Raw genomic sequence first — 26,542 nt, 5'->3', positions numbered from 1 at the left:
GCAGGCTGGGGGAGGGCAGGCTCGGACGGGACCCCCGCCCTGGCTGCTGCTGTGGCCTGGCAGCGGGCCCCTGGGGACTCTGAGCTTCTGGGCCCCGCCCGGCCCTGCCCGGAAGAGCTGGAGGAGAGGTGGCCCAAGAGTGCCCATTGTCGGGTCAGGAGACCCCAGGCCTAGTCCTGCCACCGCCTGGGGACTCCAGTGACGCACATCCTCCCCAGCCTCCCGCCCCGTCTGTGACCGGGAAGCCTGGGCCTGGGGACCCACTGCTCTGTGGTGTGTCCGCCAGTCTCACCCTCTTGGTCACACTGCCAACAAGCCTAGCAACACACCCCCGAGGAGGAGACTCCCGGGCAAGCAAGGTTGCTCCTGTGCAGGTAAACACTGGCTCCGCTGGCGTGGCTCTTCTGGGCAGTTGTGACATTTACACATGCATGTGTCTGTTCTCACTTAAGTTTTACACAAGGAGTGGTGGTGGGTGTGGCTGCCAGCTGCAGCCTCTGTCCTGCACGGTGCCTTGGGGATTGGCTAGTTCTCTCTGCTGCCCGTCTGGCACTGTCCCCACGGCAGCAGCCCTTTGGGGTGGTTATGAACCCTCCAACCCCACCCAGAGGCTGGGGAGACGGCGGCCTGGAGTGGCCTGTCTCCTGCAGGACTGGGTCTCCTCCAGTCGTTTCTCAAGGAAGAATTTCATGGTCTGGGGTCCAGGTTCTGGGCTCCTGAGCTGCCTCACACCAGAAGTGATCCCCAAGCAGAGGCCCACAGCTCTTCTCCCCTTGACCTCAAGCAGGCCCAGTGGGGAGGGTAGGAAGGGCCAGGGGGCTGCAGCTGCCCTGGACTCTGGGCCCCGCGCCCGCGCGTCCTCCTCCCTGTCTCTCCGGGCGCCACGGTGCTGGCCGCCCTGGAAGGGGCCTGGTGTCCCCGGCCTGGTGGAGGGTATGGCAGCTCTTCCTGGGCCCTGGTTTCCCACATCAGGCCTTCTGGCTGGGTCCCCTGTCTGCAGCTGACCCCACAGGTCTGCCAGTCCTGGTCCAGCCCTCCTGCCCCATCCGTCCACTGCCAGCTGTCCTCCAGAGCTGGTTCAGCAGGTCCTAATGCCTGACCTGACCCTCACCCACCTGCTTCTACGCCCTGGGCTACCTAGACCCACACCATTTCCCTGGCGGGGAGTGTTATCAGCCCCTGTGCCTGGGGCTCGCTTTGTCTCTCTATCTGCAAAGAGGAGGTGCCAGGACAGTCGTGGCGGCCGCCATGCATCCCCCACTCCTGGCCTCCGCGCTCTCCTGGAGTCTCTCCCACTTCCTCCGTCCTTCCAGCTTGGATGCTGATGCAGGTCTGACATGACCTCTGAGCCTCCTCCTGCCATCCCTGCTGGCCCCTGGGGTCACCCACCTGTGCCACCCTGTGTGCGGGTCCCACCAGCCGGGTGGTATGGTGCTCAGGCCTCATATTCATCCTGGGGCCCCCTGTAGATAGGCTGAAAGACCCCTCGGAGGGTAAAATGAGGACCTCAAGGACACGTGCAGAGCTGTAGCCCCCACCCACTTCACAGGCAGGAAATCAGGGCTGGGGGTGGGAGCAGAGGATGGGGCCTCACTGTCCACGTCTCCCACCTGGTGGGGGTGCACGCAGGCCGGACGCAGGGCTGTGTCAAGGCACCGCGTGCACGCCTGGGGTCTCTAGAGTCCAGCCCCCAGCAAGGGACCCCATCTCCCTGCAGGCCAGGCTGTGGGGTCCAGCTCTGCACGTAGTGTCCAGGCATCTGTGCCCTCCACGCCACCTCCCTTCCTGGCCAGGCACCAGGGAGACCAGGACTCCGTCTCTCCCTCCAGGCCTCACTTGCCTCACCTGCAGGACAGGGGCGGCCGTGCTGGGGTCTCTGAAGGGTTAAGCATGCGGGGAGGGGTTGCAGGGGCCTTTCCTGCCGGCACAGCCCTGCGGGCACAGCCCTCCCCCACCCCATTGTTCCTGCTCAGGAAAAGGCATATCTCCCCCATGAGGTCACCAGCCACCAGCTGCTCTCATGGGGAGGTGGGAGCTGCCTGGGCAGAGCAGCCTTTCCCCCTTCTCAAAATGTCCCCAGCACCGCCCCAGCTGAGCATCTTCCTTCTCTGTGGGAGCTGGGGCAGACCCAAACCTCCTGAGTCTTAGTTGGCCTTCAAGACCAAAAGCAGTACCTCCTCCTCCAGGCAGCCTGCTCAGATGCCCTGAGTCTCCTGGTCCTGCAGAGTCACAGTGAGACTATATCCTTGGCATTTAGACCAGTGACTCCAAGGGCGGATATGCAGCTAGGAGTCTGAACCCAAGTCCCCATCTCCAATCTGAACGCCCTTTCCCCCAGGCACCTGATTCTTCCTTTGAACAAGGGAGCGTGCGAGAGCCAGCTTGGCTTCCCCTGAGAGGCCAGTTTGCCTCTAGTCCCTGTGTCCAGGCCAGCCCTCTGTCACTCTTGCTCTGCTAGCCTCTCGCCCCAGGCCCTGATAATGGGAAGGGGAGGTGGTCTGGGAATGTGACCTCAGCCTCTCTCATCCTGGCCCAGGGCTGCCCTGCTGGGGCTGGAGGCCAGTGGGCCCACAACCCCTGGGCTATGTTCCCAGCTCATGTCCCCTGGGTCAAGTCCAGGGCTTGTCCGGGCACCCAACTGCCTGTGGTGCCAGTTTCCTGGTGGGGGGACCATCTCTCAGCCTGTCTGCGGGGCCAGCAGCTGGGCTGTACTCTGGACACCCCAGGGTCTCTGTTTGCTCATCTGTGTTGGCAGTGCATGCATGCATGTTAAGTCACTTCAGTTGTGTCTGACTCTTTGCAACCCTAAGAACTGGCCAGGCACCTCTGTCCATGGGATTCTCCAGGCAAGAGTACTGGAGTGGGTTGCCATGCCTTCCTCCAGGGGATCTTTCTGATCAGGGATGGAACCCGCATCTCTTACGTCTCCTGCATTGGCAGGAGGGTTCTTCACCACTAGTACCACCTGGGACACTCTCTTTCTCTAGCTCTCTGCCATATCCCCGTGGAGACAGGACTCCTGCTGGGCCGACAGCTCTGCATCTAATGAATGAATGATTGAGGGGTCCTTGTCCCCCCAATCCTGGGCAGGCCCTGTGTGGACTCTGGTGCCTGGCAACCATCTCAGGGTAGGGCAGTGCCTGGCAGCACCCACATGGGGTGACCATGTCCGTCCTGTCTTCCCACGCCCTCCCTTCTGACCCTTCATCTCTGATTTCCTGCTTTTGGCAGAAGGAGCTTCTAGATTCTTTTCCGTCTGCTTGGGCTGCAGAAGGGGCAGAGGCCCAGCCCCACATGCCTTGTGGCCCCACTGGTGGCAGAGGAGGGGGCTCAGGAGGCCCCTGCCCTTCTGGTTCTGGTCTGAGATCCTTCACTGATTTCTGGGACTATTTATTCTTTTATTTTGGTAAAATACACATGAAATGAAATTCACCATCCTAACCATTTAACTGATTTAGTTACTTGACCACACCACGCAGCATGCAGGGTCTTAGTTCCCCAAGCAGGGATGGAACCCCTGTGCCCTGCATTGGGAGTGCGGAGTCTTGACCACTGGCCCACCAAGGAAGTCCCCTCCTTAACCATTTTCAAGTGGATGGTTCGATGACATTAATTACATTCTCAGCATTGTGCAGCTGGCACCACCATCTCCAGAACCTTGCGTCTTCCAGGCTGCACCCCACATCATGAAATGCTGACTCTGTCTCTCCCCACACCATCCCTCCAGCTCAGGGTCGGCGTCAGAGCCGGGAGGTCCCCAGGGCTGCACTGAGTTAGCCTCCCTATCACTGGCCTGTGCACACTGTCAAAGAGGCTCGAGTGCTTGTCCAGCACTGTTGTCCCTGGTGGATCACAACAGGAACACCTCAGTACAGAGACCAGCAGGATGCACCCTTAGGGGGAAATTTACCTGATCAGATGGGTAGACATCACCTGACTGGTGCTGTGGGTGCAGGGGGCAGAGCCCAGGGGGTAAAAGTGCGGCCCTGGAAAACAGAACGGAACGTTAGAAGCCTTTGCCATAAATGCTCTTCCCTGGTCTTCTTGGGCCAAATCAGATTGATTTTTTGTTTGTTTTTTATGCAAATGTGTGATTGTGAGCAGCTTTAGACTTTGACTGAGCTGGTTGCTACGGCTAGTGTACCTCATGGAAGGAGGCAGCTTCATGTCAGCGCGCTCCATGGAGCGGGAGAGCGTGGTGGTGTCCAGAAAGGAAGACTGCTGTTCAGAGTTCAGGGCCGCAGCTCTTCCCGTATGGTTCTCCAGGTTACCTGTTGCTGGGGTGTTTGGAGGGTTTGGGGGCTGAACACCCCACCTGGCCCTGCTGACTGCTCTGGGGAGATGGTGTGGCCAGGTTCAGGTCAGCTTGTCTCGGCCCAGGACGTCCAGAGGGCTGTTAAGCGGAGGTCCAGCTGTTGCTGGGCTCACGGCCCCCACCTGTGAGCCTGAGGGGATGAGAGTGGAAGTGGGATAGCACCCGCCCAGGGAGGCCAGGCTGAGGGTTTACCCTTGTGCCACTCTGCTCAGTCTCAATGACAGGGCCAGGACACTGGACCATCTAGGGGTGAGGTTGGGTCTGTGGTGGGTGCTGGCACCCACAGCCATCCACTCTTTCCTGGGCTGGGGCGGGCAGGGCCAGGTCACTGGGGCCACTTGCTGGCCGTAGATTGAGGAGCAGAATGGGCAGAGGTGGCTCCAGGCCAGGGGCCGCTTTCAAGGGTACCAGTACCCTCTGGGCTGCTAGCCTGGCTTTCCTGGCCCAGCTCCCTCTCAGGCCCCCGGGAAAGGCTGAGAGGGCTGGTTTCTGGGTGATGATCCCCAAGCTGGGACACTTGGCATTTCCCCAGCCTCCCCAATCCAGGCATCTGCTGCACTCTGTCAGGATGGCATTGGGGAGGCTTCCAGGAGTGAGTTGTGGATGCATGCATGGCTTGAAGGGGTCGTGCCATGGTTCCCCTGGGAGACGTGATGGGGGGCATGGCCATGGCCCCAGTGGGTGCACAAGGGTGTCCAGAACGTGGAAGTCAGGCAGGAGGGAGGAGATTTAGAGAGGTAGACCCCAAAGTCAGCCATGCTGTGTTGACTGGGGATGTAAAGTCTTACAAAGGAGAGAAAACAAGTGGGGAGATTGTCATGACCTCCGTGTTGGCCCTGGGGGTGGGGGGCAGCTCTGCAGAGCGAGTCCTGAGACACGTGCAGCACGAGGGCCCCCTGCTCAGTGTAAACAGAGCCTGTCGTAGGTCAGACATAGGGCTCCCAGGGAAGGTGACCCGTCCTGCAGAGTGTGGTCGCTCACACGTGGAGGGAGGTGGGCAGCCTCCTGGGGTGACAAGCACCGTACCTGTGGTGGAGAGGCTCGGGGGAGCGGCTGGGGCGTGGGGCTGGCTGTCCTCCCTTTCCGAGTGGCCCTGATGACTACCCCGTCTCCTCTGCAGCCTGCCTGTTCCGGGTCAACGCGCTCTCTCTGGTCTACCTGCTGTTCCTGCTGCTGTTGCCCTGGTTCCCGGGCCCCTCACGGCACAGCATCCGAGGTAAGGGTGGGTGGGGCTCGGTGAGGGTAGGGGTGTGGATTCAAGGGTCTCAGAGCTCTTTCTCCAGATGCCCGGGGCAGGGGAGAGTTGAGGCTGTGGCTGAACCGGGCAGGGCTCTTCTGTGGTTGAAGAGCTACTGGTGAAGGATGAGTGGTCCTAGGTTCATTTTTCATGGTGGACCCTTGGCTGTTTCAGATCTCTGTTCTGACCTCATGTTGCAGGGCTGATGCCGTGTTCCTCCGGCCATGGGCTGGGCCACCTTCCTGCCAGGTCCCTCCCCTGACCCGTACCCAGTCCCAGCACTGACTTTGCAGCCCTTTTGCCCTGAGCAACTCTGGCCAACCCTTAAGTCCAGCCACCTCACCAGCGCCCCTGCCCCACTGTGGACTCAGGCTCCATCCGTGTGTGCTCGGTGCTCTGTGGGGTGATGGCTTTCCTCTGACCACCTTGTTGTCAGGGTAGCTGGGTGCCCGGCGGTCCTTACCTAGTTCTGAGCTCCTAGAGGGTGGCCTCTGAGTCCACCAGGTGGACAAGATGGGTGGGAAAGCCTGTCAGGGTGCCTTTGTTCCCAGGGCACTCTGCACTGTGGGGCCCAGAGAACTGGCTTGTCTGAGAGGAGCTGAGAGCAGAGAGGATCCCTGAGTAGGAGGGTGCCCTGCCCCCTGTCCTGTGGAGCACAGACAGGTCCCTGTGAAGGGGGACGCAGACCTGCAGGCCGACAGCACAGGGCATGTGGTCGAGGAGCCCCTTCAGGCCGGGGTCCCACCAGCCACTCTCGGGGTGCTTCCAGGTCAGCTTTTGTCCTGGCTTTTCAGTAAGGAAATGTGCTGAGGATGGCTCTGTGCCCCATGGGCAGGGAGGCCCTTAGGTTTCTGAGGGTGAAGAGAGATGCCCAGGCTTAAAATAGGGTTCCCAGGGAGCAGGTTGTCAGTGGTGTGACCCCCACCCCATTCTGGACAGAGGTCATGAAAGAATAGCCTGGCAGGAATCACCAAAACCGCCGCAGGGAGCCAGGCCCATGCCTATTGCCCCTGGAAGGTGCTGGCCACCTGGGGCCTCAGTTGTGTCCTGTGGCTGCAGAGACCACCTCACACCCAGCAGCCACCAGCAGGTCCCTGCTCACAGTCTGGGGGTCAGAGTCCAGCATGGGCTTCTTGGGGTGAAAACCCATGTGTCACCAGGCTGGTCCCTCCTGGGGGATCTGGGGAGAATCTGGTTCCTGTTTCCAGCTTCTCAGCTTGGCGCCCCTTCCCCATCATCCAGGTTGGCAACAGCCAGTTGAACATCACCCCCAGTCACTCTGATTGGGCCCTCCTGCCCCGTCTCCATGGTTGGGACCCTGGAGTGAAACTGGGTCTGCCCTGGGTGGGGGTGGCCAGGAGCAGCCCTTGTTTAAGGTTAGCTGCTTGGCACTCCTGGTTCCCCTTTTCTGCATCAGGAAATGTTCACAGGGTCCTGGGATTGGGGCATGGGTCCTCCTGGAAGGGTGTCAACCTGCCTCCCACAGGGTCACAGGTCCCCCTCCCTGGCCTGTGGTGTCTGGTCAGGCTCTCTGCTCCTGTGGGCACTAGTATGGGGTACCCTGATCTTGGAGTGCAGGGAGAATTCAGGGAGGGGCCCCACGCAGGTGTAGGGCCGGGAGCCACGGGGGACCCCAGGCCACACCCCTGCACAGCTGGCTGTCCCAGCCCTTCCCCAGTCCACAGCTCGGGCCAACCTGGGGAGACTGTGGGCAGTCCAGGCCCTCCCCTCCTCTCCATGGACCCTGTTCCCAGGGTCTCAGCTCTGAGCTGTTTGTTCCATCATATTTCATGCCCTGCCGTGATGGGGAACACTTTCTTCTAATTGGCACTGGGAGAAGCACAGGCTCTCAGCCAGGGCAGGAGTCCAGGGTGGGGAAGGGTCAGGGCGCTGGGAAGACTCGCCTGCCTAACCTCCCTCTGTCCATCTGTCCAGCCTGAGGCCCTTCAGGGTCAGAGAGGCTGCTGGGTTTTTCCGGGTGGAAGAGAGGAAAATGTGAGGCTTGTCCGTGCCTGAGTGCCTGGCCACAGGGTCATGGTCGTGTTGCAGCTGGGCCTTGGCGCCAGCTCTGGGTGGAAGGTCTGAAGCTGCCCGGGTCCCCTGTGGGTGCTGATTCCTGGCTCTATTCTCATGTGGGCGTCAGCTTGACCCCAGCTCCCTGTGCTGGGCAGAGAGGTGTCCACTTCAGTGCGTCCTCAGGAACCTTCCAGCTCTTCCTCAGTCACTTTGCCGGCACCGTGGGCTACATGCCCCAGCAGGGCACAGCTGCAGCAGAAGCTTCAGGGAGACCCGAGGGTCAGCTCTTGTGACCTGATTAACGGACTTGAGGAGCCAGATCCTGCAACTGCTGTCTGGAAAGGGTGACTGCCCTGGAGCCCTGGGCTCTGCTCTGACTTGAGGGCCATGGACAGGAGGGCCTGGCGGGCAGGCCTCGTTCACGTCACAGAACTGCACCCCAGGAGGACCCTGTACTCTTTGGACGAGGGGATGAGAGGCTCTGTTGTTCTCCCAAGACCTGTACCCTCCTGCCTATGGGTGGACAACGTGCCAGGCGTGGCAGAGCAGATTCCCAGGGCCTCGAGCTCAGGCTCTGACCTCCTCTGGCCCTGTCCCTCCCTGCCCCCCACCTCAGGACCATCCTCCCTGAGACAGGGCCTCAGATGAGTAGGGGAGTTCCCTTTCCTCAGCACCCTTCACCCAGTTCATATTGGGAGGGTGAGGTCGACCAGCAACTCACCGTGGTGCCAGAGCTGGGCCTGGGTGGGCACCACACCCACAGGGGTCCCAGGCTGTCCCAGAACAGGGTCATAGGAGTGGGGCTGTCCTGGAGTGTTTGTGTACTGAGCAGTCAGACCAGGGAGGTTTGGGGCTTGAGCCCCAGTGCCCACTCTGGTCAAATGCTCTCTGCACCCCCTCACAAGCTCCCTCTCCTCCATGCCTGAAGCCCCAGCCTCCCAGCCCCATTTCCTGCTTCTCCAGAGATTCTAGCCTGAGCGGCGCCCTGGCTCCTTCAGGAGGAAACACTTCTGTGTGACCCCTCCCCTGCACGACAGAGGTGGGGGTCGCCTGCCCACCGAGGCAGGGCGCCATCCTTCCACCACACTCCCTGTGCCCTGCAGGCCTCACATGACCAAACGAGTGACCCCAGATTGAGGGGAGAGGCAGGCAGGGCTTCCAGCAACTGCAGTGGGTAGCCCAGGACCCACACACACCACCCCACCCTCTCAGGATCCCCACACCAGCCTGACTGCCCTCCACCCTCTGAAGTTAGAGCTGCCCCCTGGCCTCACCCAGCACTGCTGTCAGCCATCCGGCTACCCTCTCATCCTCCATCCATTCCATTTATCCACTCATCCTCCCACCCACCCATTCACTTGTATATCCATCTTCCACCTGTTGATCCATCCTTCCATCCATTCACCCACCTCTTTATCCATCCATCCATCCGTCCCCACCCATTAATCTCTCTGTCCTCCTATCTATCCATCCATCTTTCCCACCATCCTTCTTCCCATTCATCCATCTCTCCATCCTCCCGTCAATTCCTCATTTACCCATCCATGCATCTTCTCATACATCCAATCCATTCATCTGTCCATAATCACAGCTGCCCATCCATTTATCCAACTTCCCATCCTCTGTCTTCTCATCGACCTTCTGCCATCCATCCCTTCTCTAATCTATTCATTCATCCATCAATCCATCTCCCATCCATTCCCGCGATACATCCTCTCATCCATCCAGTGTATCCTCCTCTCCATCCGGCCATCATCCATCCCTCCATCTGTCCCACCATCTGTCCCCCATCCATCATGTGAATTCCTGGCATACAGTCGCCTCTGGGAATCTGAGGCTTTGTTCTGTGGGCAGGTTTGATAAGTCATGTGGTTGGGTGTCGGACAGGGTCTTCCCTGCATGGTGCACGCTTTCAGCCCATATTGGGGGTGAGGCAGTACCATGCTGCCAGGGCCAAGTAGCAACACAGATGTTTGCTGGATATGTGACCAGACCTGAAGGTGGCCTGCAGCCTAAGGGGGCCTTTCCTTCTGGTGCTGTCTCTGCCCCCCATGCCCCACACCCCAAGTAGGGGGCGAGACTCAAGCACTGGCAGGCTGGGTGTGCTGTATTCCACTGATTCCTTGTTGTATGACTGTGGACAAGTGACTTCACCTCTCTCTGCCCATTTCTTTGTAAAGTGAGGTCACGATAGTTCAGGACCATGGGGCAGCTGTGAGTGATCAGTGGGATGGTGTAGGAGGGGTGTGCTGCCTGAGTTCTCTGCTGACAGACCCTGGGTCCATGCTAGGCTGGTGGACACAGCCTGGCTCAGGGCTGACAGCCAGGGCTGACAGCCAGGGCTGACTGGCCTTCACTGGTCTCCCCCTCCCCATACTCCCACAGGCTCAGCTGCATGCTTGCCTTACCCCTGCCCACTCTGCCTGCAGGTCACACTGGCCGCCTCCTCCGAGCCCTGCTGGGCTTCAGCCTCCTCTTCTTGGCAGCCCACCTCACCTTCCAGATATGCCTGCATACTGTGCCCCGCCTGGACCAGCTTCTGGGGCCAAGCTGTGAGTCCCTAGGGGGCCTGGGGGGATGCTTGAGGGCAGCAGGCCTGGGGGAAAGCCAACAGTCTCCCTGAGCAACCAGAGGGCCTGGGCAGGGTTGGGGAGCCTCACACTCTTCAGCAAGGCCAGCCAGCCTCAGGGGCCACCCTGCCTCACCCAGGCTTTGTCTACCTCTGAGTGTCTATCCACTATTTATATCCAGTGCAAATGGGCCCAGCTTAACTGCCCCAGTAACAGGTGGCCATGGGGCTGGGCTGAACATGGGCAACACCAAACTGAGCCTGGCGTCCAGCTCACTGGACAGCCCTGGTCTTCTCAGGCCCCACCTGCTCACATCTTCCTCCTGAGCCTTTGGAGGCATAGAGGCTAGGCTGAGGGGACAGGGGTGCCAGCAGACCAGGTGAGCTGCCCGCCCACCATCCTGCACCCTTTCACCTGTGGACAGAATCTCCAGCTGGCACCCAGCCCTCCCACCTCCACTGACTCCAGCACCCCAGTGTGCAGATGACGGAGCCCTGGGCTCCCATCCCTACTGCTTGGAGGAGGGGTTTCCCACCTCCATGTCCCACTTGGATCGTGGCGGGCAGGATGTCCCACCTGGCTTCCCATTTTCATTCTGTGAAGATCGTGTGTCTCCTGCAGCTTAGAGACTGGAAGTCAGGTGCCTCAAGGGCCCTCTGGTCCTGGCTCTGAGACCAGGCTTCCCATGTGTGCCCCCTCCAGCTCCCAAGGAGCGGTCGGCCTTGGCCAACAGACCTGAGAGCCCTGCCACAGCCACATAGTGCCCAGCTGGGCTGTGAGTCCCATTCCGCCAGGCAGACTAATGGGCCTCTGACCCACCAGACTTTCCCTGGCTGGGCCTGTTTCCCCACCAGCATAAGCAGCATTCTCGAGCATCCCTGGACACCTGGGGACCTGTGGCTTGAGGGCTTCTGAGGGCCTCTTGGCAACGAAGGGGTTTCTTGGCACCCGCCTGCCTGACCTGGTTCCCCCACCTCTCTCTGCAGGCAGCACCTGGGACACCATCACCTGGGACACCATCTCCCGGCACATTGGGGTCACGAGGTGAGAGTCCTCAGTCTCCCTCGGGGATTTCCTGGGCCTGAGGTGGGGGCCTCCAGCTCCTGGGGTGCCCCCACTGGCCCCAGCCCCACTAAGTCCACCATGGTCTCTCCCTGCCCTCTACAGGCTGGACCTGAAGGACATTCCCAATGCCATCCGCCTGGTGGCCCCTGACCTGGGCATCCTCGTGGTCTCTTCCCTGTGCCTTGGGGTCTGCAGGCGCCTCACGAGGACAGCCCGGTGCAGCCAGCACATCCAGGAGCCGGTGAGGGCTATGGGGCACCCCAGGTCCCAGCCATTTGAGGACTGTTGTATATCCTCTTTCTTTCTTTTCTTAAACAAATGTGGACATTTTAGTTGTAAAAGCCTGTATGTGCCCACTGTGGAGAGATGTGACAGCAGTGGAGAGGTCAAGTGTGTGTCCCATGGGGCACTGGCATCGCAGTGCGTGGTCCCAGCACGTGCGGGGGCTGCAGGCAGCATCTGCCCCAAGAGCTGCTCCTGAGTGTCTTCAGGGCTGCAGGCCACGGGGAATCAGTGGTGCTGGGAGGCTGTGTGTGCTGGCCATCAAGGAGCACCTGGGGACTGATGGATGGACAGACAGATGGATGTTTGAGGAGCACCACCCACAGCTAGGGCATCGGTGGGTTTGTGGACAAGGCAGAGGCTGTGTAGGCTGGAGGCCTAGAGCAGGGCCCTGCATCAGAGTCCTTAGGGTCCCGCCTTGGGTCTTCCCTCCGTGTCCTCTGGTTGAAGGCTCAGCTCTCCTGTCCCTGCACGAGGGCTGTAGTCTTGAGCCTCATTTGGGTCCCATACTCGGCCTCAGCCTCTGTCCAGTAGGACCTGGTTTCCAGGGCTGGGTCAGGTCTGTGATATCCAGGGTCCCTGCCTGGTAGGCGGTGGGGGACACAGGCTCACACCCTTAGCCCCAGTGTCCTTTGGTCAGGCTGCTGATGCTTGTGGAAATGAGAGCCTCAGTCCCCAGAGAAGGGGTGCTTCCTGTCGCAGACTGGGGCTGGGCTCAGCCTGCAACTGACTGCCCATCCCCCGAGTCCTGGGGGGCAAGGCTGGCACCCCCATTTCACAGAAGACATGGGGCCTGAAGGTCAAGCGGCTCTTCCATGTACTTGTGGGGGTCGAGTGGGGGCCGGGGCAGCCCCCTGACTGGCTGGCTCCCTCAATCCCTATGGCGTGTGGCACTGGCAGGCACAGGGGCCAGAGCAGCCTCTGGTTTCCTCGTTAGCAGAGCCAGGGCTTCCAGGAACAGCTCTGACGGGAAGGAGCTAGCTGGTTCCCCATGCCTGGGTCAGAGGGAGGGGGCCAGCCCCCCACTCCATGCTGCCCATCACCTCTTGGACCTCAGAGCAAGGCATCACAGGCACCCAGCATTTAAGGTCTGAGCCAGAAGCAGGCACAGCACCCCTTGCGGACGACCCCACCTGGCAGGGCCATAGCACATGCGTCCGTGAACATGCGCCCATCCCAACTTGGCACACATGTATCCATGCCTGCCCTGCATTTCAGATGGGCTGCGGTGGGGGGTGTGGTCTGGGGGGCTGGCCAAGGCAGGCTGGACGCTGCTAGCGGCCCCCAGCACCTGTCCTTTCGCCCAGCAGCTGCTTCTGTTTTTCCCACACCCAGAAGCGCTCATTTTCCACAGCAGCTTTCCCAGAGCTGGGGCCAGGCTGTGGGCGGAGTGAGTTCAGGCCTGGCTGCTGTGCCTTTTAGGGCTGAGCCCCCACCCCCATTCCAGGACATAATAGGGGGACCCTGGGTACCACTCTGACCCCAAGGCTGGGCCTCCTGCCCTGCCCTGTCCCCTCCACACTAACAGGTATGGCCCAGCAGCACTCCCTGGGGCCTGCCCAGCTCCCCACCTACGTTTGACAAGCAGAAGACAGATTCAGAGAGGTTAGGGGGTGTGCTGAGGCTGCCTGCTGGGAGACGTGGAGCTGGGGTGTGACCAGGTCTCCTGGCTCCTCCACGCTCTCAGCCTGGACTCCGAGGGCTGCCTTGGCCAGGACGGGTGAGGCACAGACCAGCACCCACGTCTCAGGTGGAGACCCAGGGCCTGGGCTTCTGACACAGAGGCTGTTCTTTCTGCCTCCCTCTGGCTCCCCAATTCCAGGAAACAGTCTGTTCTGGGAAACTTTGAGGCAGGGCCAAGGAGACAGACCGTGGTGTGTCTCCATGCCCGCGGACAGGTAAGGCCAGTAGGGCTGGCCAGGGACACCCAGGAGGCCCACCTCACTCTCCAGATGCCCCACGGGCAGCAGAATGAGAGCAGACTGTCCCCTGGTGTGGTCTCCCCTGGCAGTGTGACCCGAGTGCCCCCACCCCCAAACCTCCACTGCCGTTCTCATAAGGAAGGTGCTGTGGGCCAGGAGTAGGGTGTGGAGCCGCTCTGCGACTGTAGAGTGAGGAGCACCTGTGGCTCTGCCATGCGTCCACTGGGGATGCCCACTGGGGTGCTCTTAGGCCAGGGGCCTGGGGCACAGATGCACGAGCCTGTGGGCTGCCCTGTCCTTGGGGTCCCTGGAGCAGGTGGGAGATAAAGAAGACGCACCTGAGGGGTACCTGAGTCATCTGAGCACCAGGCCTTGGCAGGAAGGTGTCACTGCTGCAGGGGGCCACCTCCAGGAAGGCCTCCAGGGCTGCGAGGCCATGGGAAGGTGGTGGGCAGACCAGGCATGGAGGGCAGCACTGGTGCACACAGGCTAGCAGCCCTGTGAGCTCAGAGGGCCAGCAGTGGGTGTGAAGGGGGTCCAGGGAGATGGCCACAGGGGTGGGCTCCTCCCTCCTCCCTTCCCTCTTTCCCTCCTCCCTCTCCCTCCCCACTTCCTCTTTCCCCCCTTCCTTCTTCCTCCCTCCCACTCTCTACTCCCTCCTCCCCCTCTCCCACCACGTGCCCGACCTCTGCTCTTCCCATGACCTTGGCAGGACGATGACAGTGAGGAAGCTGACGCCGGCTCCCTGGGGGAGCTGCGGGAAGCCCCTGAACTGTCCCCCACACGGAGATCTCGGCTGGCCGCCCGGTTCCGGATCACAGTGCACTGGCTGCTTGTGGCAGCTGGGCGGACTCTGGCCATCATGCTGCTCGCACTGGCAGGTACCCACTGGGCAGGGGGCTGGGACCCCCACCTCTGACCATCATACTGGGAGGGGTCTCAGCAGCCAAGCTCCCCACTGACCAGCGAGACGGTGGTCACACCACCCCAGCCAGGAGTGACCCTGTGTGCCCCTGCCTGGCCCGCAGGCATTGCCCACCCCTCAGCCTTCTCCAGTGTCTACTTCCTGCTCTTCCTGGCCATTGGCACCTGGTGGGCCTGTCATTTTCCCATCAGCCCGTTGGGCTTCAACACCCTCTGCGTCATGGTGGGCTGCTTTGGCACCGGCCATCTCATCTGCCTCTATTGCTACCAGACACCTCTCGCCCAGGCCACTCTCCCACCTGCCAGCATCTGGGCCAGGTGAGGGCTCGCCCCAGGTACCACCCTGCCCTCGCCCCAGCCCTGCCCACGCGGCACCCGTGACCCCCTCATCACAGTATCACCAACATGCCTTCTCTGGGCAGGGTGTTTGGTCTCAAGGACTTTGTGGCCCCCACCAACTGCTCCAGCCCCAACGTGCTGGTCGTCAATGCCGACCACGACTGGCCCGTGTACGTGAGCCCCGGCATCCTGCTGCTGCTCTGCTACACGGTGACCTCGCTCCTGAAGCTCCGCGCCCACCAGCCTGCGGACCAGGTGAGCACCCAGGCCAGCGCCCTGCGTCCCCCACCCCCTCGGGCCGGGGCTAGGGGGCTGAGCCTCACCTCTGGTCTCCACAGAGGAAGGAGGCGGCCGGGGACGATGACACACGGGAGGTGGAGTTGACCGAGGTGGACCAGTGGCCCCAGGGTCAGGCCAGGGTTGTGGCCATCAAGGAGAAAGGGGCTGCCCAGGTGAGGAGTCAGGACTGAGAGGTGGGGCTGGCACGCACCTGCCCAGGGCTTGGCTCATGGGCTTGGCTTGTCTACAGCACACAATGCCTACTCCCACAACACCAGACCCCGAGGACAACTGCATCATACACGACCTCACTGGCCACAGCGCCGCCCAGCAGCGGACCTGTAAGTATATATAGCCATGCAGTGCTGCCCCCTGGCGGCCTTGCCGTATTGGCCTCTCTAGCTGCACCCCTCTGGGGCTGCCCACAGACCTTCATGGCTTGGCTGGTAAAGAATCCTCCTGCAATGTGGGAGACCTGGGTTCGATCCCTGGGGTGGGAAGATCCCCTGGAGAAAGGAAAGGCTACCCACTCCAGTATTCTGGCCTGGAGAATTCCATGGACTACAGTCCATGGGGTCGAAAAGAGTCGGACACAACTGAGCGACTTTCACTCACGTACTCACTCACAGACCCAAGACCCTGCAGGGATCTCCCTTGCCTGTCCACCTGCCTCTCAGTCCCAGAGTTATTCACTGCTCTGTCTTGGGCTGGCTCTGTGTCCCCAGGGCAGGTCTGGGTGTTTTTCTTGGGTGCCTTTTCTTTCTTTTCTTTTGCCCTAAGCCTTGATTTCCATCTTACAAAGCAAGGGATGAAGCTGCTGGCCTTGGGGGATGTGGGTACTCACAGAGCTGGAGGGACTGAGGCCATCTCGTCCACCCTGTCTGTCTAGAGTCTTGGAAACCAAGGCTGGGAGGGGGGCGAGAATGGGCCAGGGTCCCACGACTCATTGGGAAGAGGGTCAGAGTGGAGCCCGGGCCCTTTTCTGCCCCCAGAGCCCCTATGAGACTGTGCTGAGCACGGCTCCAGCACTGTCTGCACTTGGGGGCTGAGTCAGGTATGGGTGAGGGGCTCTGCCCTATTGATGTTGGAGCCTCCCCAGCGGGGGTCCTGCTTCAACTGTGACCCCTACCCTCACCCTAGCATGCCCCCGGCTGGCTGAGCCAAAGGCGACGTCTCCGCTGCACGGCCTGGGCCACCTCATCATGGACCAGAGCTACGTGTGTGCCCTCATCGCCATGATGGTAAGGGCACTGGCGGGACCAGCCAAGGGCTGGGCCTTCCCATGGGCTCTCACGGCGTTACGGGAGAGGATTGTGGCCTGGTGCCTTGTCGCCAGAGGTGGGTGGGACTGCGGCCTGCCTGCTGGGCCACAAGCCGTCCAGGCCAGCCACCAGCCATGTGGTTGTGTGTGCGCACGTTTGTGCGGTGGGTGGATGGGTGGGCCAGCAGGGCGGGTTTGCTTTCCTGTTGGGGGCCCGACAACATCAGCCTGGGGAGCGTGCGTGCAGCCCTGCCCCGCCCGGCCCGCAGGTGTGGAGCATCACCTACCACAGCTGGCTGACCTTCGTGCTGCTGCTCTGGGCCTGCCTTATCTGGACAGTGCGCAGCCGCCACCAGCTGGCCATGCTCTGCTCGCCCTTCATCCTGCTCTATGGGCTGGCGCTCTGCTGCCTGCGTTATGTGTGGGCCATGGACCTGCAGCCCGAGCTGCCCACCGCCCTGGGCCCCGTCAGCCTGCGCCAGCTGGGGCTAGAACACACCCGCTACCCCTGCCTGGACCTGGGTGCCATGGTGAGTCCGCCCGGCCCTCACCCGGCTCCCAGTGTGGTGGGCATGCTGCAGCCCAGGGCCCGCATCTGGGTGTCACCAGGACCCCCTGGCCAAGGCCAGCATAGTTGCTCAATTGGTGTTTGTCAAGTGAATGTGTGACAACCTCACGTTGCTGGGGGCACCGTCCTGTCTGCCTGAGATGGGCTCTGTGAGCACTGCATGTGGTCCCGGGTCCCAGTGAGTTTCTGTGCCCCTATGGTGTCCCCTTGTGAGACAGGCCACTGCACCTGGGCATCCATGCCACCGCGAGCCACGTAGGGGGCTGTGGGTTACACCTCACCATGTGAGTCCATGGGCATGCAAGCGTGCAAACACGTGAGCCCATGCTCACCTGTGGGTCTGTGTGCACACAAGATCGTGTGTGAGGAGGAGCCACTGTGTGGGAGTGTGTGCCCGTTTGTGTGTGAACTCATGCCTGTGAGGAGGATAGCAGGTGAGGGGACAGCTTCCTGCTGCAGTCTCGCCTCCTGCTCCCCTGCCTGGGCCCCTCAGTGATGCTGCCCCCCTCTCCTCAGCTGCTGTGCACCCTGACTTTCTGGCTCCTGCTGCGCCAGTTTGTGAAGGAGAAGCTGCTGAGGAGGGCGCGAGCCCCCGTGGCGCTGACGGAGGTCACTGTGGCCGCCACAGGTGAGCAGGCAGGAGGGCTGGGTGACTAGGGGGCAGCTCCTTCCCCAGCTGCCTGGTCCTGATGCCGTGCCCACCCACTGCAGAGCCCACGCGAACGCAGATGCTGCTGCGGAGCCTGGGGGAGCTGGTCAGGGGCATCTACGCCAAGTACTGGATCTACGTGTGCGCAGGCATGTTCATCGTGGTCAGCTTCGCTGGCCGCCTGGTGGTCTACAAGATCGTCTACATGTTGCTCTTCCTGCTCTGTCTCACCCTCTTCCAGGTACGGGGCTCGGGGCGCAGAGTGGCGGGGGCAGGGGCACAGGGGGCCACGGAGTCAGGGGGGTTGGGCCTCACCACCGGCCTCACCGCGCCCGTTGGCTGGCAGGTCTACTACAGCCTGTGGCGGAAGCTGCTCAAGGCATTCTGGTGGCTGGTGGTGGCCTATACCATGCTGGTGCTGGTGGCCGTCTACACCTTCCAGTTCCAGGACTTCCCGGCCTACTGGCGCAACCTGACGGGCCTCACTGATGAGCAGTGAGTCTGGGGCAGGGCTGTGGGGGCAGGGCGGGATGCCGCCATGGGGGCCGTGCAGCCATGCTGACCCCTGGCCCACCGCCCCGCCCAGGCTGGGGGACTTGGGCCTGGAGCAGTTCAGCGTGTCCGAGCTCTTCTCCAGCATCCTGGTCCCTGGCTTCTTCCTGCTCGCCTGCATCCTGCAGCTGCACTACTTCCACCGGCCCTTCATGCGGCTCACTGACCCCGAGCACCGGCCCCTGCCTGGCGCCTGCCCCCCACACCGGGTGCCCGGGTAGGCCTGCCCTCTGGAGCTGGGGGGCTGCAGAGGCTGGTGGTGTCAGGCAGGAGACCTGAAATGGGGGTAGGGCCTCAGCTGTCACCTTCAGGTGCCCCACTGGGGTCACAGGGGTCAGGAGGTCAGCAGGCCCCATGCTCCCACCTGGTGGCTGCAGCACCCACAGCCGGGGTCCCAGAGCCGGGGTGGGGGAGGCAGGAGAGGAAGGGGCTGCAGGGCCACCCCCGGAGCGCAGGTGGGAAGGACACTCCTGGGCCCTGTCCTAGGCAGGACGCGGTGAGCCGGACCCCCCTGCTGCAGCAGGAGGAAGAGGAGGAGGTGCCCAGGGACGAGGGGCTGGGCATGGCCAGCCCCCACCAAGCCATGCAGGTCCCAGAGGGTAAGTTCAGGGTGCCCAGACTTGAGCCCCGGAGCCCCATCTGCACAGGACAGGATGGCCCAGGCCCCTCCTCTTCACTGTCCCCCCAACCACTCCCCCAGCCAGCAAGTGGGGCCTGGTGGCTGAGCGGCTGCTGGACCTGGCCACCGGCTTCTCGGACATCGTCACCCGCGTGCAGGTACTGGTGCGGCGCCTGCTGGAGCTGCACATCTTCAAGCTGGTAGCCCTGTACACCGTGTGGGTGGCCCTGAAGGAGGTGAGTATGGACATGCTCGCACACCCGCGTGGGCCCCCAGGCGCTGTGGCAGGGGGCAAGGGGCCTGTGGGGAGGGTGCTGACTCCCCACCACCCATAGGTGTCGGTGCTGAACTTCCTGCTGGTCGTGCTCTGGGCCTTCGCCCTGCCCTACCCACGCTTCCGGCCCATGGCCTCGTGCCTGGCCACCGTGTGGACCTGCATCATCATCGTGTGCAAGATGCTATACCAGCTCAAGGTGGTCAACCCCCACGAGTATGCCAGCAACTGCACAGAGGTACGCGTCACAGTGGAAGGGCGGGCGCAGAGGGCCTGGGTGGGGGTCCATCCCTGAGGTCAGCATGCAGTGCCCGCCGCTCCTCTCCCAGCCCTTCCCCAACAGTACGAACCTGCAGAAGACGGAGATCCGCCAGTCCTTGCTGTATCGCGGGCCTGTTGACCCCGCCAACTGGTTTGGGGTGCGGAAGGGCTTCCCCAACCTGGGCTACATCCAGGTGAGTGCAGCAGGCAGGTGGGCCAGGTAGGGGGCGCTGCGGGGCGTGTGGGGCCTGACTGCCCTTGCCCCTCAGAACCACCTGCAGATCCTGCTGCTGCTGGTGTTTGAGGCCATGGTGTACCGGAGCCAGGACTACCACCGCCGCCGGCACCAGCTGGCCCCGCTGCCTGCCCAGGCAGTCTGCGCCGAGGGCACCCGCCAGCAGCTGGACCGCGACCTGCCCAGCTGCCTCAAGTACTATGTGAACTTCTTCTTCTACAAATTCGGGCTGGAGGTGAGGCGGGGGTCAACCCTTGCCCCTTCCATGGGATTGGACTCAGCCGCAGGGGTCCTTGCCACCCTCTGTGGGGCCTTTGCTGAGCAAGGGCTAGAGGGGATGGGGGGTGGTGCAGACCAAGGAGGCCGGGGGCCCCAGCTGCAGGTGGGCTTGGGCTCACGCTCAGCTCTGTCGTGGGGCCCCCACCTTGATTCCCCCAGCATGGAGACCTGTTTAGCCTCTCTGCTCCTCCAGGAGAGTGGCCTGGTCCACTGCCCCCATCCTGGGCACAACACCTTCTGCCCGCCAAGGCCACCCAGAGGCAGAGCCAGGAGGACCCCCCCACCCCCGCCGCTGGCTCGCTGTCCTCACCCTGGCCACCCCCTTCCTCTCTGCCACCCCAGGTCTGCTTCCTGGCGGCCGTGAATGTGATCGGGCAGCGCATGAACTTCATGGTCATCCTGCACGGCTGCTGGCTGGTGGCCATCCTTACACGCCGACGCCGGGAGGCCATCGCCCACCTCTGGCCCAATTACTGCCTATTCCTGGCACTCTTCCTGCTGTACCAGTACCTGCTGTGCCTGGGAGTCCCCCCCGCCCTGTGCATTGGTAAGTGGGTCACCGGCTGGGCACACGCTGGGTGCCCTGGCCCCTAGTGTGGTGTCAGGCCCCTCCCACCTGCACCCCCTCCCCCTCCGTGGGCTCTGTGAGCTGCAGCCGTGCCAGCTCTAGGAGGCAGTGCTGGCCCCTCGTTCACTGGTCTCCCTGAATCCGTTGTTTTCTTTTTGCCAAAAATTTTATTTTGAAAAGTTTCAAATGATCAGAGAGGTTGAGAGTTTGAAAAATAGTCCAGGGAGCAGACGTGTGCTCCTCTTGGCTAGTGGGGGCTATCTGGAGTCCACGTCCAGTATGCCCAGGGTGGAGGCCTCTGTGTGCAGGGCGGTGACCATGCTTGGCTGCCCATCCCTGGATGACACCTTGGTCTGGTGCACCATCCAAGCTCAGCGGCCGCATCCTCAAGGCCGTGTCCCTGGTGGGTGCTGGTTCTGAGCAGGACCTGACAAGAGCGCTTGGCCATCTCCTTCTGTCGCCTTTCTGTTATGACCTTTCCAGAGTCAGGCCACAGGCTGGCAGAAAGCCCTGATCTTGGAATTGTGGGCTATGCCCCAGGCTTAGAGGCTGGTGAACACGTGGGCAGGAACAGCCCACAACAGGGGCAGTGAGCGGCCGTCAGCCCTGCATGCTGAGGGGCTGAGGCTCAGTCTTGTGTGTGCACATCCACACCTGCAGACTCTCCCTGCTGCAGGCAGGCCTGCATGCGATAGACATCGGTTCCGACCTCGGTTACTCCTGGCACACTTGTTAGTCGTCCTGTGAGAGGAGCTTGGGTTTCTCCCCCTCCTGCTGTTTCCTGTGGTCTGCAGGTACAGGGGTTTCTCTGGATGCCTTGTAATGTCCTGTGCTCCCTTTCACATTCGGAGCATCTCAGCAGTGCCCGTGGAGCCCCCAGGCAGGCCCTTCCTCCCTCAGTGTCTGTGGAAGGCAGATCCCTGGCCCGTGAAATGCCCCCTTTGGTTGACAGTCTGTGAGTTTTGACAGCAGCAGAAGCAGAACAGAGTTTGCAAACATGCTTCACTTAGTTGTGAAGCGCCCGCCTCTGACTTGACCTGGCACAGCGACCCAAGTTAAGAACCGGAACAGGTGCCGGGCCCCGACGCTGGGCAGAGCCACAGGCCGCCGTGTATGGCCCTGGTGGCCCTGCCCCCCAGCTCTCTGTCCGAGGCCCCTGAGCAGATCCCTCGCGCTGGCCCCACAGTCTTCTTGGGCTCCTCTGTCTCTTGTCATCTTGGGGCTTCCGGAGCACAAAGCAGTTGTCTCTAGAAACTCTCCACACAGCGCTGTCATGGATTTCATTAGACCAGTTTATGCGTCTTTGTCAAGAAACGTGCAGCTGCGAATATTCCGCCTCAGGGCGTCACATTGTGGCAGGTGTACCCCATCGCAGGTGATGGCCTTCCACCAGCGGGCCTGGCACTGCTTGTCGCTGTCATGTGTGTGGCTGTGGAAGAGACCTTGGGACATGGCGAGGGCCTCATTCCCGTGTAAACCCTCACCCACTCAGGGGATCCATCCACAGGAGTGTCTGGTTTTCTGGTGGTAACTTTGTCCCCTATGGTGCCCAGTTGGCATCTTCTGTAAGGGAGCTGTCCCCTCACCCCGCTGGTCTGTCTAGCTGTTTCCCTGTCCATACAGATTCTGGGCCTTCATTCCTGGGCTTCTGCTCCCACCTGTCATTGGGGCTTTGAGTTCACACAGTCCCTGTGTGGCTCTGGGACATGTCCTCACTTGGTTCCATGAGGTGCTGCCTCCTTAAGAGACCCCCTGCTCCCCGGCCCCAGGAAAGTGGCCCCTGCCCCACGGAGCCTGGTTTCTTTCACTGGAGAGTGAAACTCAGAAACCAAGAACAGGTCCCGGCCGTGTTGTTGCTACGAGTGTCACTGCTCCAACACCCTCTCGCTGGACAATGTCTTTAGTTAAGACACCTCTTCTGAAGTTACTCAGGGTGGCTCCGTTCTGCACCCTCCCCCACCCCCGAAGGTGTGTCATGCGCACCTTGTCAGGTTAGACCCCTTGTCAGTCTCCGCTCCGTCCTGGGCTCCCCCAGCACTGTGTAATGTAGTAAAATTCAGTCTTTGGTGCTGACCAGGGCAGGAGCTCTGTGTGCCCCCCAGGTTCCCGCCCCCCACCTCCTTTTGCCATCAGCCCCCCCACCCTGCTTCCAGGAACCACTGTGGTCTCTGTCCCTATCTGCAGAACAGCACGTGAGTAGGGTAGTTTAACCTCAGGCTGTGGCTTCTCTCACGAGACACTGTTTAGGGTCAAGATCCGCTGGGCTGTGGGCTTGCGACCCCTAGTAGGCAGTTTTCTGTGCTTTGGATGCGCCAGAGTGGGCTTGACCTTTAACCCTTGGATGGCATCGGGTGGTCTCCAGGTCTGAGATGTTGGGGATGAGGTGCTAGAGGTTTGCTTGTTCACCAGTGTGCAGGTATCTGTGGGGCCATGGTTTCTGTTTCTCTGGGGTGATCACCCCAGGTAGTCCTCCCAGTTCCCCTCTGCTCTGCTACTGGGCATCCACACTGTTTTCTTTTAGCCATTCTGACAGGTGCGCAGTGAAGCCTCATTTGGGTCTACCTGGGCTGTGGCCCACACGCAAGGCTCCGGCCCCACCCCCCTCAACCCCTGTGCCCCACCCACATCCCCCCGCCCACTCAGGGTGTCTGGAGCGAATGTCTATGACAGCTGGGCTCCCTGGGTCTGTGTGCAAGAGGGTGTGTATGAGTGACTCCTGGGGTTACTGGGGTTGGAGGTGGGTTGGGACAGTGGGTGACCACACCCTCTGCCTACAGACTACCCATGGCGCTGGAGCCGGGCCGTCCCCATGAATTCCGCACTCATCAAGTGGCTGTACCTGCCTGATTTCTTCAGCGCCCCCAATGCCACCAACCTCATCAGTAAGTCCACAGCCCCTCACGCACACACGCCACTGCCAGCCTTGCTGAGACCGTTCAGATGCCCATGGGATGGTCAGCGAGTGGGCACCGACCGTCCTCTCCAGCCAGCAAGGGGCCCATCGTCCAGGCCTCACCAGGCAGTCCAGTCCTGCCATTCCCTGTGGGGTCTGTGTTCCATGAATGTACCCCATCCCACAGGCCCATCTCACATGTACACACTCCACCACACACACACGTCTGCTCACTGGTGTGGGTACAGGTGTGCATGCAGGAGCAGACATGGGCGGACCCGGGTGTGGAGACTGAGGCCGCATGGCACACAGTCAGGCTCGCGCTGGCCTCGCTTCCTGATGCGTGTGGTTCAGACATGGGCGGACCCGGGTGTGGAGACTGAGGCCGCGTGGCACACAGTCAGGCTCGCGCTGGCCTCGCTTCCTGATGCGTGTGGTTCAGACATGGGCGGACCCGGGTGTGGAGACTGAGGCCGCGTGGCACACAGTCAGGCTCGCGCTGGCCTCGCTTCCTGATGCGTGTGGTTCAGACATGGGCGGACCCGGGTGTGGAGACTGAGGCCGCATGGCACACAGTCAGGCTCGCGCTGGCCTCGCTTCCTGATGCGTGTGGTTTGTGTATGCAGATCTACATGTACACACGGAAAATGCACACAGGTGTGCTCTCTGACACCCACGTGCACGTCCACACAGTGTGTAGATGCTGGCGTAAATACGCACGGACGTTTCTGCTCAGCTGCCCACACACCCCATCACCCCAGGATAAGGGCCGAGCTGGCAGGAAGTGGACTGCACTTCCCGGGCATGACAGTGGCCTCCCATTTGCCCACAGGTGACTTCCTCCTGCTGCTCTGTGCCTCACAGCAGTGGCAGGTGTTCTCGGCCGAGCGCACAGAGGAGTGGCGGCACATGGCTGGCGTCAATACTGACCACCTGGAGCCGCTGCGGGGGGAGCCCAACCCCGTGCCCAACTTCATCCACTGCAGGTGGGGGTCTTAGAGGCTGTGGGACTCCTGGGGCTGTGGTCCCGGGCTGCCGGGGAGGTGGTGGTGACCTGAGTCCATGGTGACATCCACCCGGCAGGTCCTACCTCGACATGCTGAAGGTGGCTGTCTTCCGCTACCTCTTCTGGCTGGTGTTGGTGGTAGTGTTCATCACGGGGGCCACGCGCATCAGCATCTTTGGGCTGGGCTACCTACTGGCCTGCTTCTACCTGCTGCTCTTCGGCACCAGCCTGCAGCAGAAGGACACGCGTGCCCGCCTCGTGCTGTGGGACTGCCTCATCCTTTACAACGTCACCGTCATCGTCTCCAAGAACATGCTCTCTGTGAGCCTGGCCCCGCCCCATCTCACCTGGCCCCGCCCCACCTCCCTGGCTCCGCCCCAGACTGACACTTCTCCGCCTGCAGCTCCTGTCCTGTGTCTTCGTGGAGCAGATGCAGAGCAGCTTCTGCTGGGTCATCCAGCTCTTCAGCCTCGTATGCACTGTCAAGGGCTACTACGACCGTGAGTGGGCGAAGCGGGTGGCCGGGGCCCCGGGGGTGCTCCGGGACACCCGGTTTACAGGACCCTGACCTGGACCGTGTCCGTCCGCAGCCAAGGAGATGCTGAGCCGAGACCAGGACTGCCTGCTGCCCGTGGAGGAGGCAGGCATCCTGTGGGACAGCGTCTGCTTCCTGTTTCTGCTGCTGCAGCGCAGGGTGTTCCTCAGCTACTACTTCCTGCACGTTCAGGCCGAGCTCCGTGCCACCGCCCTGCAGGCCTCCAGGTGTGCTGCCCCTCTGTGACTTGACTTGTCACCTAGAGGGAGAACCAAGGAGACAGACCCCCTGGGACCTTCTCAGGACCTTGGTGATGCGCGGTCTCGCCCCCTTCTTGGTTGCTGGCTGGACTGAGGTCACGTCCCCACTGGAAGGCCTTCCTCCCCAGCCCTGCGCTTTGGCTGCTCCTGTTCCCTCTCTCCTACCCTGTGATACTGGAGGTTCTAGGAGGGTCTCCCTCTCCCCATAGCAGGACAAGGAGAGGTGTGGGTGGGTAGGACCTGAGCCCCCTGGGCCAGGCCATAGCTAATGCGCAGCCTTGCTGTCCTACAGGGGCTTTGCTCTCTACAATGCTGCCAATCTCAAGACCATCGAGCTCCACCGCAGGGCAGAGGAGAAGTCGCTGGCCCAGCTGAAAAGACAGTAGGTGCCATGTGGGCAAGGCCAGGGTTTTCCCAATTTGCCCAATGCTGAGCCACCTCCCCTTCTGTAGGATGGAGCGGATCCGGGCCAAGCAAGAGAAGCACAGGCAGGGCCGGGCCAACCGAGGCCGCCTTCAGGGCTCCCCGGACCCCGGCCAAGAGCCAGGTGAGTGTGGACAGAGCCTTGGCACCCACATCCCGTGTGTCCATGCCCGCTGGAGCCATGTCCGTGCTGTGTGACGTCCCACAGGGCTTCTGGCCCATCTGCCCTGTGCTGTGTGGTCACCCTGTCCCTGCAGGCCATGTGGCCGGACCGTGACTATCATCTGCACTTGTGGGCTGTCCTCCACCCGCCATGGCACTTCATATAGCCCCTTCATTGCCCAGGGGCTCCGAGTCTCTGTCTGCTGAGGGGCCGCCTGCACCCCTTCCCACTGGCTCATGCGCACCCTGCCCCTCCACAGGGCCCGGTAGTCCAGGGGGCTCCTCCCCGCCACGACAACAGTGGTGGCGGCCCTGGCTGGACCACGCCACAGGTACTGCCCCCACCTGGCCTTCCCTGACCACCCTTCAGAGCCGCTGTGCGCTAGGCAGGCCTCCCTCTTGCCCTGCCCTGACCTGGCCGGCACCCCCCGGGAGCCCTGCTCTCAGGCTTCACACTGAGCCTCTGGGTCATCAGGGGCCACGTCCCCACAACAGGCTCTGTGTGTCTTCTGCTTTCTAACTCTTGGACTCAGACGTCTGAATCTTGGCTGCTGGCTGGCAGTGCCCCTCCTTCCCAGCCCTGCCCTCTCGTGTTCTTCTCGTCCAGTCTGGTCTCGTCCCGCTGCTCTTGCTGTGTCCTGTGCATGTGCCGCTGTCTCCCGGCCTGCCGCTGCCTGGTTCTTGCCCATGGCCATCCCTCTGGGGAGGGTGGCATGCGGGCCTTTGCCCCAGGGTCACGGGCTGCTGAGGGTCCCAAGCTGGCCAGAATAGCCAGACTGTTACTGGACCCATTCCAAACCAAGGAGATGAACTTGAGGGTCTGGGGGGAGGGGGAAGGGTGGCTGGCTCTCAGTGGCCCCCTTGCCTGCAGTTATCCACTCTGGGGACTACTTCCTGTTCGAGTCAGACAGTGAGGAGGAGGAGGAGGCCCAGCCTGAGGACCCCAGGCCATCATCACAGAGCGCCTTCCAGGTGAGCATGTAGGCCTGACACTCCCTAGGCCTGGGGCACCTACCCAGCCCATTCCAACCTCCTGCACTTACATACG

At 61.8% G+C, this 26,542-nt stretch overlaps 1 protein-coding gene across 7 annotated transcripts in view; it reads left to right on the top strand.

The window, feature by feature from the left end:
- The window catches only part of PIEZO1 (piezo type mechanosensitive ion channel component 1), a 57,121-nt gene that overhangs the window by 23,626 nt on the left and 6,953 nt on the right, over nucleotides 1-26,542 (top strand). For 3 of the 7 annotated variants that reach the window (XM_060397904.1, XM_060397905.1, XM_060397903.1), the window contains exons 2-31: nucleotides 5,436-5,531; nucleotides 9,998-10,120; nucleotides 11,125-11,182; nucleotides 11,306-11,444; nucleotides 14,120-14,288; nucleotides 14,436-14,649; nucleotides 14,727-14,925; nucleotides 15,009-15,122; nucleotides 15,200-15,290; nucleotides 16,090-16,190; nucleotides 16,480-16,740; nucleotides 17,295-17,406; nucleotides 17,490-17,668; nucleotides 17,774-17,922; nucleotides 18,014-18,196; nucleotides 18,466-18,578; nucleotides 18,680-18,834; nucleotides 18,934-19,110; nucleotides 19,202-19,327; nucleotides 19,403-19,603; nucleotides 19,990-20,194; nucleotides 22,993-23,097; nucleotides 23,941-24,094; nucleotides 24,192-24,435; nucleotides 24,518-24,614; nucleotides 24,705-24,876; nucleotides 25,202-25,291; nucleotides 25,362-25,456; nucleotides 25,755-25,826; nucleotides 26,366-26,466. In XM_060397904.1, the coding sequence (XP_060253887.1) occupies nucleotides 5,436-5,531; nucleotides 9,998-10,120; nucleotides 11,125-11,182; nucleotides 11,306-11,444; nucleotides 14,120-14,288; nucleotides 14,436-14,649; nucleotides 14,727-14,925; nucleotides 15,009-15,122; nucleotides 15,200-15,290; nucleotides 16,090-16,190; nucleotides 16,480-16,740; nucleotides 17,295-17,406; nucleotides 17,490-17,668; nucleotides 17,774-17,922; nucleotides 18,014-18,196; nucleotides 18,466-18,578; nucleotides 18,680-18,834; nucleotides 18,934-19,110; nucleotides 19,202-19,327; nucleotides 19,403-19,603; nucleotides 19,990-20,194; nucleotides 22,993-23,097; nucleotides 23,941-24,094; nucleotides 24,192-24,435; nucleotides 24,518-24,614; nucleotides 24,705-24,876; nucleotides 25,202-25,291; nucleotides 25,362-25,456; nucleotides 25,755-25,826; nucleotides 26,366-26,466 (4,295 nt within the window). The remainder of the gene's footprint in view (nucleotides 1-5,435; nucleotides 5,532-9,997; nucleotides 10,121-11,124; nucleotides 11,183-11,305; nucleotides 11,445-14,119; nucleotides 14,289-14,435; nucleotides 14,650-14,726; nucleotides 14,926-15,008; nucleotides 15,123-15,199; nucleotides 15,291-16,089; nucleotides 16,191-16,479; nucleotides 16,741-17,294; nucleotides 17,407-17,489; nucleotides 17,669-17,773; nucleotides 17,923-18,013; nucleotides 18,197-18,465; nucleotides 18,579-18,679; nucleotides 18,835-18,933; nucleotides 19,111-19,201; nucleotides 19,328-19,402; nucleotides 19,604-19,989; nucleotides 20,195-22,992; nucleotides 23,098-23,940; nucleotides 24,095-24,191; nucleotides 24,436-24,517; nucleotides 24,615-24,704; nucleotides 24,877-25,201; nucleotides 25,292-25,361; nucleotides 25,457-25,754; nucleotides 25,827-26,365; nucleotides 26,467-26,542) is intronic. The other 4 variants (XM_027977735.3, XM_042231547.2, XM_060397907.1 and 1 more) reach the window with 3 other exon arrangements.

Source organism: Ovis aries, chromosome 14 (genome assembly GCF_016772045.2).
Source record: "Ovis aries strain OAR_USU_Benz2616 breed Rambouillet chromosome 14, ARS-UI_Ramb_v3.0, whole genome shotgun sequence".
In the NCBI taxonomy this organism is placed as follows: Eukaryota; Metazoa; Chordata; class Mammalia; order Artiodactyla; family Bovidae; genus Ovis; species Ovis aries.
The sequence above is the reverse complement of the archived record's forward strand: the minus strand, read 5'-3'. Positions and strand labels throughout refer to the sequence as shown.